This window comes from Artemia sp. Qi Xiang Cuo, chromosome 12, assembly GCF_049724085.1.
Source record: "Artemia sp. Qi Xiang Cuo chromosome 12, ASM4972408v1, whole genome shotgun sequence".
Classification (NCBI taxonomy): Eukaryota; Metazoa; Arthropoda; class Branchiopoda; order Anostraca; family Artemiidae; genus Artemia; species Artemia sp. Qi Xiang Cuo.
In genome coordinates, this window is record NC_142805.1 from 29,260,787 (window position 1) to 29,275,323 (window position 14,537).

The window sequence follows — 14,537 nt, forward strand, 5'->3', positions numbered from 1 at the left end:
GTACATTATATCAGTAGTTGCTGGTTCCAATGACATAGTTAAAACCGTCCGGGAAAATTTTGCGTTGAATGCAAGAGATATCTTGGTGGAAATACAATCTACATCATCTTCTGTGTTTGAGCTGTGCAAGGAACTAACAGTCGATTGTAATGGAGAACTTCTTAATATTTCGGCAACTAGTGGAGTTGTTGTCGAAAATCACAGTGACGACTCCGAAAGTGTAGTTCACAAGGATCCTGGAATAAGGAAGCCAATCTCTAGCGAAAACCAAAGGAAATACCTGATTTCATGTAGTCCTAATCAACCAAAGCAGAGTATGTTCCCCGCTGATCCGTCAATATAAAAAAAGAAACAGTGTCGTTTTAACCCCGGCGGGTTTGAAGATTATCAGTTCTTAGAGTACAGTATCGAGAAAGATGCTGCCTTTTGCTTCGTTTGCTCACTTTTCCCTAGTGGTCCGGGACAAGACCAGTCCGAAAACGCTTTGGTGGAAGACGGTGTGCGGCAATGGCACAAAATGAAGAGCCAAGGAAAAGTAAAGAAAGGAAAACTGGCTAGTCACTTCTCTTCCGGGTCACACAAAGCAGCTTTGTCGGATTATTGTCACTTCGTCAGCAGTACTGGTCATGTTGATTTCCTACTTGATAAAAGAACTCGAGCTAAGCTTTTGCAGCAAGCAAAAGATGAAGAGACAAACAGAAAAATTGTGACAATTCTTTTGGACGTTGCAAGAACCCTAACAGGACAAGGCATTTCATTTAGAAGAACGGAAAAACAAGACGGCAACTTTGTTCAATTTGTTCAACTTCTAGCGAAATATGTGCCTGCTCTTGAAGCTTGGTTAAATGATTCTTGGTATAGACCATACAAAGTCACATATCTAGATAAATTGTCCCAGAACGAGTTTACTGAATTACTTTCAGCAGAAGTCAGAGAGAAGATTCTTGATGAAGTCCTGGATTCAAAATTTTATTATGTGATGATTGATATGACACCCGATTCTCTACATTCTTATAAGGTAGCTTTCGTAATCCCCACCATCAGCTCAGAAGGGATACCTAGAGAGAGACAATTAGATGTTAGTGAGGCAAATGACAAAACTGGTCAGGGTATGGCAGAAAGTATAATAGAAACACTGACAAGGAGAGGAATTCCGCTAGATAAACTAGCTTTTCAGTCGTATGACTATGCAAGTGCAATGTCTGGTCAGTTTAATGGAGCCCAGCAGAAAGTATCGGAACTTCTCAGTCGCCATGTGCCTTATATGCCCTGCCAGGCCCACAGACTAAACACCGTGATAGAGCATAGTTGCAATTCATCTCTCTTGATAGCCAAGCTTTTCAATATCCTCGAAGAAATGTATGTGTTCTTCTCTTCATCTACAAAGCGTTTTGCTGCCCTTAAAGAAAAACTCTCTTCGATTGAAAACAGCCTTAATCTCCGAAACTTATCACGGACCCGGTGGACCGCAAGGGCTGAAACCATACAAGCAGTGATTACTTCGTTTGAATCAATAGTCTCAGCCCTTGACGAAATAAAAGAGATGAAGAACGCCGATACGAAGACGAAAGCACAAGCCAGCGGCCTCCTGAAAAGGATTCTCAACTTCGATTTTATTGCCTGCCTCATGTTCATGAAAAATATCATTTACAAGGCCAGGATTGCAACAGAAAAGCTTGAAGAAGAGGAGATGAACATCATCGACGCAATTGAGATGCTAGACGCTACGAATAAACTTTTTGAAAGAATATCTTGTGAGGAAATGAACAGTTTAATTGACAGTGCAGCACAGTTTGCCAAACGGATGGAAGTGGGCCCAGAGGCTCATTTCATCAGCCACCATCGTCGGAGACTTGGACCATCTAGTTATGACAGCCAAGCTCAAAGTCAAGCCGATATCTCAATGCATTAGTTCTATAGACAACGTTTCAGAGTCTTGCTTGACAAGTTGACTACAATGATGGGAGATAATCTCAGAGCTTGCCTTGCCGATTTTCTGCCATCTTTATAATTTACGGCAGGAAGTCAAATATATGCCCTCGTATTACCCGAGTTACTTCTTCAAAGTATCCATTATCAATATCTCGGGTGAATATGATAAAGTACCTTGGACTTATGATTGATGGAAGTTTATCTTTTAAAACACACATTCAAAATATACGCTTAAAGATTTCAAGGTATGTTGGTTTAATGCGAAGGTTGAAGCATTATTTGCCCTACTCTGATTTACAAAGTATTTATTTTGCTCTGATTCACTCTAATATTAATTATTGTTCTCTAGTATATTTATCTACATTTAAAAGCCATATTAAACCAATACAGATTTTACAAAATAAAGCAGTAAGAATCCTCAAACTTTTTATTTCATCGCCTATTTCACTTCCAAATAAGCCTTCTACAGCATCTTTATAAACTTATTTAGATATACTTCCAGTTTCTCAACAATTTACTTTTGGAGCAATTATTTTCAAATTTAATTATGATATTAAGAAATTACCGCCATATTACCTCAATCAAAGTTTGTTTTCCCAATCACAAGACTTACATCGTTATAACACGCGACAATAAAAGAGTATCTACATTGACAAGTATAGTACTGAGAGATCTAAATTCGCCCCGTTCGTGTCAATAGCCCGGTGCTGGGATGCTCACAAGGATTTTATTGATAAATTTTCTTCTATCTATTTAATAAAAAGGAATCTTAAATTTCATTTAGTTCAGGATTACTTTTAATTAAGTGTCTTTTTAATATGATTAAGTTATTTGTTTGGATTGTTGTTCTAGGTGAATGTGGGCCTCTCGGCTATCTTTTAGTATGAATTTATATTTAATAATATTAATCTTTTTTTTATATTTATATTTATATTTGGATCCTGGGCTAGCTGCTACTTTCATAATATTGTTGTATTATTGTATCTTTGCCGTCGTAATTAACTTTGTATTGTAGCGTAATTTTTTATTGTATCTTTGTCTAGGCCTTGTTTTTTCGAGCTTGTCTCCCCATGGGCCTATGTCAATTATATACATGTATATGTTAATAATAAAATTATTGAACTTGAACTTGAACTACTCCAGCCTCCTTTGAACAAAAGTATCTCAGTTGCAGATATTGAGCAAGGAACAAAGTTTTTCCCAAACCAGGATAGAGCTCCAGACGCTACTGCTCTTCAAGTAGAGCTTGAAGTTTTGTTCCAGTTTTACCAAGGCGCTGCTTGTTTCAGAGAAGTCCTTGGTGAAGGACATTGCCGGAACCGTCAGCTTAAGCAAGCCAGTCGTCTCTGCAAATTGGCAGCGACTGCACCTGTTGCAGTTGCAACCGCCAAAAGAACATTCAGCAAACTAAATGTTGTGAAGAATTGACTGAGAACTGCCATGCGTGATTCTCGACTGGATTTCCTCATATTGTTGGCGAGTGAGAAAGACCTCACCGATGGTGTAGACTTAAACAAGATTGTTCTGCGTTGGTCCATTTTAAAGAAGAAGCGAATCCAGATTTAAGCTTTTCTTAGTTGTGTATTTGCACATGTAGTGTTCCGTTTTTGTCCTTCTTTGTTCCCGTAGATAAGTATAAATGATAAAACACTATTGTCTATGAAATTTGTAGGAAATGACAAGTAAAGAATATGATCTACAAGTCGTTTAAATGAGGGTTCTCACCCCCCCCCCTGGTCCAGAGTGCTTCGAGCCGCCCCTGGCCATCTTTTCTTGATAAAAAAAAACTTATATGTTAACAATAGGCAACTTGTATAACTTACAGCCCTTGCACCAGATGCTGAGGGTTGTGAACCATAGTTATTTAACTATGGCATAGTTATTTAACCTTTCTCCCTAAGAGCTAATTCTGTATTTATTTGAAGGCTCAATGAGAGCTGAGATGTATTAGCATCAAAATGCACCCTTTGAGGTATCTCCCTCTCTTCCTAGCTACAAAACAATCAGATAAGCCTATCGCAGAAGTTTTAGTTCTTTTTCAAGGTTTTTGATTTGTCTATTGCTTACAGATAGTATTTGTCATTGGGAAACATACGGAAATTTTTGCGTGGGGGTTTTCTAGAGTATTTTTCACGAGGAGAAAGTATTTGCACGGAGGAGGGAGGGGGGGGGGGCAAGATTTACACATAAATTCCTATTTTTCACTTCCCTTAGAACTTCTCAATTAAACTTAAAAAATACCACGACTCTAAGAAGATTTTTAAATTTTGAAAACCATAATTTCCGCGAGGGGGTTATTTTTCAGGTGAGGGGTTTCCATAGGTTGAGGAGGGGAAATTTTCCGTGAGGGAGGGGGGTAAACGCTTAGACTCGTAGAAAGGGACAGGGTGAAGGGAACCCCAATTAACAGACATACAAAAGAGAAATAAATCTGAATTTAAGAGTTTATGACGTCCGATTTTTTTTTTTTTGTGACAACAAAACAGAGCATTTTTACAAATCATCTTGACAGTAATTTAGATAAAGACTTAAAAAAGCAAACAATTCCAACAAGGTTGAATATGTAAAGATTATAACTTGTGTTTTACCCAATGTAAGTACGTTGGCTGAGTTGCAAGAGGGTTCAGTTACACAAGGGTTCAGTTGCACGGTGGTTCAGCTGCAAAGTGGTTCAGTTGTACGGTGGTTCAGTTGCACGGTGGTTCAGTTGCAAGGTGGTTCAGTGGCACGGTGGTTAAGTTGCACGGTGGTTCAGTTGCACGGTGGTTCAGTTGTACGGTGGTTCAGTTGCACAGTAGTTAAGTTACATGGTAGTTCAGTTACACGGAGGTTTAGTTAAATGGGGTTGAGTTGCATGGGGATTCAGTAGCACGAGGGTTTAGTTGCACGGGGTTTCCGATGCACGGTGGTTCAATTGCACGGTGGTTCAGTTGCACGGTGGTTCAGTTGTACTGTGGTTTAGTTGCACGGTGGTTCAGTTACAGTGGTACAGTTGCTTGGGGTTCAGATACGCGGTGGTTCAGTTACAATGGAACCACTTTCTTGAACTCACCGAAAGTAACAGGGGCAAGGAACATACTACAGTTTTCAGATGGCAGGAGATATTTTCTATATGAATAAAACGGAGATTCTGGGGAATTCAGTTAAACAGTAGTGTTAATATGAGAAAAATAATTACAAAAATAATCTGCAACAACATCCTTCCCCTTCAATTCAACACCATTTTCATTTATGATCACTTCAGGGGGTGGTGTGTTAGTATTATTTCCAATTTTATCCTTGATTAAATTCCATGTAGTCCGAGGTGAATCAGATTTTTTAAAGGAATTTTCATAATAAATGTGTTCACTTTTTCTAAGAATTTTAACCAGCAAATTTTTATAATTTTTGAATCGCTGTACATTATGAGCCGAGGGGTATACAGTCGATTTTTTTTCCTTTATAGTTTTTAAAAGTGATACACTTATCCAAGGTTTTATGGGCGAGGTTCTTTTATGATATGTAGTTTTAAATGAACAGTGAAGGTCCAGTTTTTCATTCAAAACTCGATAAAGTATATCTAAGGAAGTAATTGGGTCATTCTCATTAGTAACTTCACTCCAATCTACATCGCTAAGATTAGATTTCAGTTCATTCATATTTACTTGTGAGAAATTTCTCCTCTTCATAGGATTTTCTTTATTGACTATCTTTTGCGTTTTGAAATCAGACATCAAAATACACTAATCAGATGTATCTTCCATAACCACGAATGTAACCTCACATGTATAAGATGCAAAAATGTTATCAATCAGATATTTTAAAAGTGATACACTTATCCAAGGTTTTATGGGCGAGGTTCTTTTACGATATGTAGTTTTAAATGGACAGTGAAGGTCTAGTTTTTCATTCAAAATTCGATAAAGTATATCTAAGGAATTATTTGGGTCATTCTCATTAGTAACTTCACACCCATCTACATCGTTAAGATTAGATTTCAGTTCATTCATATTTACTTGTGAGAAATTTCTCCTCTTCATAGGATTTTCTTTATTGACTATCTTTTGCGTTTTGAAATCAGACATCAAAATACACTAATCAGATGTATCTTCCATAACCACGAATGTAACCTCACATGTATAAGATGCAAAAATGTTATCAATCAGATATTTTAAAAGTGATACACTTATCCAAGGTTTTATGGGCGAGGTTCTTTTACGATATGTAGTTTTAAATGGACAGTGAAGGTCTAGTTTTTCATTCAAAATTTGATAAAATATATCTAAGGAAGTATTTTGGTCATTCTCATTAGTAACTTCACACCCATCTACATCGTTAAGATTAGATTTCAGTTCATTCCTATTTACTTGTGAGAAATTTCTCCTCTTCATAGGATTTTCTTTATTGACTATCTTTTGCGTTTTGAAATCAGACTTCAAAATACACTAATCAGATGCATCTTCCATAACCACGAATGTAACCTCACATGTATAAGATGCAAAAATGTTATCAATCAGAGATTTTAAAAGTGATACACTTATCCAAGGTTTTATGGGCGAGGTTCTTTTACGATATGTAGTTTTAAATGGACAGTGAAGGTCTAGTTTTTCATTCAAAATTCGATAAAATATATCTAAGGAAGTAATTGGGTCATTCTCATTAGTAACTTCACACCACTCTACATCGTTAAGATTAGATTTCAGTTCATTCCTATTTACTTGTGAGAAATTTCTCCTCTTCATAGGATTTTCTTTATTGACTATCTTTTGCGTTTTGAAATCAGACATCAAAATACACTAATCAGATGTATCTTCCATAACCACGAATGTAGCCTCACATGTATAAGATGCAAAAATGTTATCAATCAGAGAAAAAGAAGAATTTGTTATTCGTGTCGGAATAAAACATACTGGGTTCATACCATGAGAAAGGTTACACTCTAAAAATTGAAAGACATGTCGGTCAATTCCTTGCTGGCTTGATGGGAGACATCCCATCAAGTCAATATTGAAGTCCCCAAGGATAAAAAATGGCATTCGAAGATTTGATATTGCACTTAACAAATTTGTCAATAAAGTCTGCCATGCTAGATGAGAGAGGGTGATAAATTACAGCAATTAAAAATATTTCATTATTATAGGCTGCCATGATCTTTTTTATTTATACGGAGTAATGTATGTTCATTTTAAGTTTTAATGTCATAGTTTCAGTTGAAAAAGTTATTTTTAATATAATTTCTAATTTTCCGGTCTAGGGAAGATAAGACACTACTAGAAAATACTGCACACAACCTTGACGGCTACAAAAAACTTTCAGTCTATAACATAAAGTTCATTATCCATACTTCACAAAACAACACATGTTTTTCAGGAACGTTTGTTTTTCGATGAACAAAAAGCTACTTTTTCTCGGCCGACTTTGCCTGAAGAAGCCATAATGAATACAGGGCTTTATTAATCACCTACTGACTAGCAGAAACTAGAAGGCTACTGTAAGAAAGGAGAGCTGTTTAAGGTCTCATTTAAAAGCTTATATTTAAACCTAATCGCTTTTTACAAATCTGACTTGATAGCAATAAAATTAATTTCCAATAAAATTACGGTGTTTTTCAAAATTTAGACAGGAGCAAAAAAGAAGAATGAGCAAAGAAGAGGGTCAATTCAAAAATGTTGATCATTTGAGCTAAATTTTTGGTTGATTTTTATTTGAAAAGTTTTTAGTTTTATTTAAGCTGTTTTCGCAATAATATTTCACTTTTAAGATGAATAGGCGATTTATAAAACTTAATAAGAGGTTCTGTTTGGGGAGTATATGTGAGGGGTTCTTATAAACCTCCAGTGTAGGGCCTTAGACAAAAATTATTGGAACGGTACCGTTTTATGCTTCCAAACTCTTTACTTAAGAAGTGGCACAAAAGTGCAATTTTTAGTGTCAGGCCTATATGGCACTTATGAATGGTAAACTTGATAAAAAAAACACTTAGTTGTGAGTAATAGGTATAAAATAACCCTTCGCGGGATATGCTTTAAAAATGAGTGCATCATATTTGCAAAAATAGTGGATTATCTGAAAAGTAATCAAAAGAAGGGACAAACCATGATAGAAAAAAAAAAAAATCCAAGCTGGAATCTAGCGCATGATAATCTAATTTGAAGTCCAGCCTTGTGCTAACAGATCCACGCCTCTACTAATGTAATTTAATATATTAGTACTTGTAGGATTAATTGCGTAGAATTTATTTTTTAATTTCGTAGGATATACTAATTGCGTAAGAGTTTTCTATAATCCTAGAAACATAGAGAAATATAATTAGTTTGTTTATCTGTATTAGTTTATTGATATATATTAGATAGGCTGTGAAGCAATAATTTTTGTCCGTTTTAAGCACAGTTTATATAATTATCCAGTATGATCATTCCCTATCTCACCCATTATAAAAACCCGGACCGGGGTGCGAGTGCTCCAGAGAACTTAGAAACATAGGCGGCATCAAATCTTTTCACGGGTAGGAAAGTCAGACGCGAAACAATCGGAAACAAGTGTAAACCCGATATTAGGAATAATACACTTTGTAACCATTTCTCATTGATAGACGCAAACACACTGATCCATAAATGCACAAAGAAGTAGGAAGAGCTTTTTGTTTGCACCGAAAACGACGACCAGAAATGATCTGCGATAAGCTTTCTGGATTTAAACTGTGGTTTTAAGTTATATAATTATATAAACTGTGGTTTTAAGTTTCAACTTCGCTCTTTACTTCCATCGGAAAAACTTTTTTTAAAATTAATCTGAAGTATGAGGCTGAGATACCGAATGCTGACCCGGAAACATTAGCGAATAGGTTTTCACAAATATTAAGCAAACCACTGGCATCAGTGAAACCAGCCCAGAAAAGGAAAAATAGTTTTATGACGAAGAATGTAAATTCAGCAGCGTTAATCTGGATAAAATTGTACACAATGTAAAGAATGCACTAAATGATGAATCAAAGATCGAGGCACTAACAAGATACCGTTTAACACGTAAAGAGCACAAAAAAAATAATAAAAAGGAAAAAGGAAAATTATAGAAGAAAAGAAAAACCCACTCTTCTAATGTGCTTTAGAGAAAATAACAGTAGAGAGTTCTGGAAAACCTTAAAAAGAGATAGGCTAAAAGACCTAGTCAGAGGTGCCCGTCCCCAAAACTTGGCCCGATTACTTCAAACAACGACAAGAAAAAACCCAGGATAGCAACATACATCTCCAGGAGGCTTTCGGTCTAGATAATCGTTTAGACCAGGCTATTCTACAGTTGATAGAGTTTTTCTTTTTAATGCTCTTGTAGAAAATTATTGTAAAGGTAAAGGAAAGTTATATGTGGATTTAATTGATTTGAAATCAGCATTTGATATTGTAGATCGGTTTTTATTGTTTGATGTTTTGTTAAATCTAGGCCTACCAATCGCTTTTATACAAATTCTATTATCTATGTATTCATTGAATAAAAGTTTTTGAAAGCTGTTAGGAAGGGAATATGTCTGCCATTTTTCCTGAAAAAGGGACTAAACTCATAAGCAACGATTGGGTCCAGTCACTCTTTTTCCATGCCCTAAAATTTCATCAATTTTTACGTCCGCCTTTCAATATGTCATTTATAATGTGTAAGATACCTTTCATATCTCCAGCATTTACATTAAATTTTTCAGAATAAAACTTTTCGAGCGAGGATATCCTCAGAAAATTCACCAAGTTCCTCGCTCGATTGAACTTTTCCAGGTATTCTTGCGTATTATATTCCAGATAGGAACGGTAAAGCTTGTTTCTTTCTTCAGTATTTTCTATTATTGCAGCATTAATCCATAGTTTTATCGGCTTCCTTTTCCCTTTCTTCACAATTTTACTGGGTAACAAGAATTATAAACCGGTATAAGTACATTTAAAAACTTATCAAAAACGACTGAAGCATCTTCCTTTTCTTCTAAAACTTCATCCCGTGATATACAACTAATAGCCCCTTCGAATCTTCTCACATTTACTGGCTTAAGTTGTCTTATTTTAATTTTTTCTCGACCTCTAAACTTCTCTTTACTCAAAGACTTGACTGAATAAATTACAGGGAGATGATCAGATCCCGGCACTATCCCAACATCTCAAACGCATTTAGAAATCAAAATTCCAGGCATAAAACTATTATCAATTAAAGTTGCCAAATATTCAGTTATTCTAGTTGGAATTCCAGCCGTGGGAAAAAATTAGACGAAACAATCAAATTAAAAAATCAAGATTCAACACATTAAGATGTAATAGATTAAAACTAAGATTACCTGTATAAACACAATCTAAATTACTCGCACATATTCGTGGTATAAAACATTCAAAACCCTCAAAGAACTCCTCAGGAACAGCACCAGGAGGCTGGTACACCAGACAAAGCAAAATATTTTTGTTTTCTAGTTGCACCTCTACTGTAATAGTTTCAATCTTACCCTCAATTCAAAAATTTAAATCATCCCTCTCCCTGCGCCTTAATCGATCCTTCAGTATGAGAGCAAGTCCACCCCGCTGCATCACAGTTCTAGTTCTTGAAATCAAAGAATAACATGGAAAAGAATATGAGGAGTGAAGACTATCCATGGCAAAAAAAAAGGATTCACACACGACGTGAATGTTAATTCTACCATCACAAGACTCTAGAAAACTCGACACCTCTAAAAATGATGAAGTAATATTGCAATTCCACTGTGAAAGACACAGTGATAAATCCTCCGATGCTTTTATATCCCCATTCTTAATATCCACATATTTACTATATCACCATGATTTAAGATTTATATCTGGAACACCATTTCCAATATTCGATGCAAAAAACTTATCCGCTTGAAAATGTTTACTTTCAAATAGCTGAAGGTGAACGACATTTAATGGCATAATTTGAACAAGGGACTAACAATGGGAAAAGGGTTTTCAATTCTGAATATATAACTATGTGATAAAATAATTTATAAGCGAAACATTTCAAATATAAAAATATTAACATCGACATCTAAAGGAAAAAAAATGGAAAAGAAAGAAAAAGAGAGAAAGAGAAATTAATGAATACTAAAACATATCCTCGATTGATCAAGGTCTGCGTGGAGTGTTCTCATTGGCAAGGTGGAGAAAAATACACAATTTATCAGACCATAAACCTTTGTTGCCGTATTTCTCACGAGCTGTGTTAAGAATATCCCACCACAGGTGGGTTAGATTTTCCGAAACAAAAATACCACTTTTTGCAAGTTTTGCCTTAGCTGCGTAAACGCTTTTCGCGATCTCTTTGTCACAGAATCTAATCATTACAGGGGCAATTTTGTCATGCCGAATACAAACTCTGAAGGCAAACCGATACGCTTTGCTTATGTCAGTATCAGTTATCCTGAAAAGTTCTATATTTTATTGGAGGATATTCAACATAATAGTTTTCAGGTCCGAGTTCGGGTTTTGTTTAACGCCGTTGAACATGAGTGAATCTACTCTAAAATTTTGGTCGAGATCATCTATACGGCACTCAATCATCAAGTAGTTCAAAGGGACTTTTAATAAGCTTCAGTTGTTTTCCAATTCAAGAAAATTTCGGGGTATATTCCACAATAACAGATTGATAGACTTCCGAAACGATGTTTTCAACCGAGAATTTCGCTTTATCAATAAAAGCTAAGTGAGTTTGCAAGCTACCTTTCTCAAGTTACCTTTAGTGTGAGCAATTTCCATTTTATTTGCCGTTAACCGTGCTATTACTTCTTTAGTCTCACTAGCAGCACGTTTACTTTAAGCGGCTTTAGTTCTTGGAGCCACTAACATAGGCTAATCAATCGTTTTTGTCTTCAAAAAATTTTCAAGGTTTAAATTTAATTAATTTGGGCATCCAATTTAGTTCATCAAAAGCTTTTTTAACATTTTTTGAGTTTCCTTTGAAGCTTCATCGTTATTTCAATCAAAATTACCTAGGTTAATCTCCGCTACCGTCTGCTGATCTTGAGACCAATAACAATATATATATATATATATATATATATATATATATATATATATATATATATATATATATATATATATATATATATATATATATATATATATATATATATATATATATATATATATATATATATATATAAAAGCAAGATCACCTGATTTTTATAAAGCCATATCAAGTAGACTTACTGGCAAGAAGGGTGTTTGAAGACCCCCTTAATAATCCAAAAATCCCAGTTACAAGCTGTCAATCCACTAAAAAGTTTATCCAAATGAATTATCGTGATGCACTCAGTAGCAATTGCGCAATTCCTTTTTATAGCCCCCCAAGAAGTTCTAATTTCCTTTAAATCCTTTCTTACGACCACTTACATTTAGTGAAACACAAAGAACCAAACAGTCCGTGGTAACAAACTGTACGCTGTGAGTAAGGAGCTATCCGGCTCAATAGTAACCGAAACACCAAAAAATGGAATTTTGATAGCAATAGATATATCAACAGAATTGGATTTTTATGATGATTTCAAATATATAAGCGTCATTAAGTTTAATCTTAGCCATCAATGGTTACGAGCATGAGACAATTTGCCTTATTTTCGAAAAAAAGAGGGAAACATCAAACACCCCTAAAATAATCACAGAATCTTAATGAAAATCACATCATCACATTCAGCATATCAGAGAATTCTACTATAGAGGTTTTAAGTTCCTATTTGTAAAAATGTGGAATTTTACACTTTTTGGGGAGTTTTAACACAATTGCCACACGAAATTGTTTTTAATTGTTTTACATTCTCTTTGCCAAATTTTTTTTGTGTAGAAATGTTCCGGGGGAATTATCCAGGGGCTTTTTTCATATGTTTTGTTGTCTGGGTAGAAATTTCCATGGAAAGGGGTATTTCTGGAGTGATTGAGAAACCGATTAGAAATCATAGTCTTATTCAAATAAAAGAATACCAAGGAGGATTTTCCAGGGTGAATCATCCGCAAGCAATTTTACAGGGAGGGGGGTACTCAGCGAGGATGGAACTATCTGGAGGGAATTTCAGGGGGGGGGGCGTACACTATAAGTTGGATGAAATTTCCACTGAGGAGTTTTTCCGTGAGGGGGAGGGGTATATTTCATACAGGATGAGCCAGATTTGCCGGCATTATTTGAAAAACGACCAGAAATTTTTCAATATATGAAGGGTTGCTCCCTCCTTAACACCTTTCTCTTTACACTAATGTTTGTCTGTTTACTAAAATTGAAACACTGGGGCCGTTCAATTAGAATAGGAAGCTTTTTTAAAAGAGCTAACAGCTTTAGCGTAAAGAGCAATGTATTGAGAAAGGGGCAACCGTTCATATCCGGAATAAATCTGCCAAAATTAACATGAGAATTTTGTTTAATTTTCATATACCGTGAGCCAAATTCGAACCTGCATTAGCTGAAAAACGTTCAAAAATTAAATAAAAAAACAAGTTTTTTCTATATGAAATTAAGGAGCGACATTAAAACTTAAAACGAACAGAGATTATTCCGTATGAAAGGGACTGTCCCCTCTTCAACGCTTCACTCTTTACGCTAAAGTTTTATTGTTTTAAAAAGTTGTGACAGAGTTGCGACAAAGAGTCAAACTTTAGCGTAAACAGCGAGATGCTGAGGAGGGGACAGCCTTTTTCAAATACGGAATACTTTCTGTTCGTTTTGAATTTTAATGTCGCTCCTTAGTCCTTACTTCCAGTTAATTTTTTTTTAATTTAAAATAATAGGGCTTGTCAGACAAGTGAAAACTTGCAACTCAAAGAGTTTATAAAATAAACTCTGTATATCTCTGTCTTGTATTTTATATCTCTATGTTGCAACTGCATTTCTAGCGGCATCTATTATAATTCATGTAAATATTCAACCATCTTTTTGAAATAGATGATTAATTCTAATTTAGTCTATGTGCTATATTTTTGCAATTATAGTTTCTTTGTTCTTTCTCCACGCTTATTTCTTAAAGCTACTTTATCTACACAGCATACTAGTCAAGGCTTATTAATCATCGTTCAAACACCAACGATACTTTAGCGCCCAGTGCCCAAAGCGCCCAAGAACCCAAAACATTTACTTTAGCGCCCAAGAACCCATAGCTCCCAACTTGAAAGATAAATACAAGCACACCCAAGTATCAATTCATAAAACCAAATATTAAGTTATTTTACCTTTGCTACAGCAAATTCTTCTTTCTTCTTTAAATAGCGATTTAAAAAATTATCCTAACTTAAGTTTGTAAATCACAGATGGTGGAGGCACACAAAAAAAAATTCTACTTGTCACAAAGATTGAAGTCAGCAAACCAATGTGTTGGCAAAGGGAACTTGACAAAGAGAGATCATATCAAGTTGCAATAGGGGAAATTTGGTTTCTGTCGACATTTCACAGAGACATATCAAGTTACAGGAGAGATCAACTTTGGGTTCTTTCTGGGCGTTCGGAAATATTTGAAATATGTCATTCATTTTTGGGTTCTGATAAATTAAAAATGCTTGTGTTACATGCATGCGGGAGTTGGCCTTGCTTGGGCTTATTATGCCCTATATAGTGTTTTTATTAAGTGAAAAACAATATCTATAGAATTTTTCATAAAATGGAACGTG

The 14,537-nt window shown here is 35.2% G+C and overlaps 1 protein-coding gene across 1 annotated transcript; it reads left to right on the top strand.

Annotated features, from left to right (window-relative positions):
* The first annotated feature begins 517 nt into the window (after positions 1-517).
* LOC148945978 (zinc finger MYM-type protein 1-like) lies at positions 518-1,912 on the top strand. Its single transcript, XM_089097567.1, has one exon. It carries the CDS (start codon positions 518-520, stop codon positions 1,910-1,912), a length of 1,395 nt encoding a protein of 464 aa, XP_088953693.1.
* Positions 1,913-14,537: the final 12,625 nt, after the last annotated feature.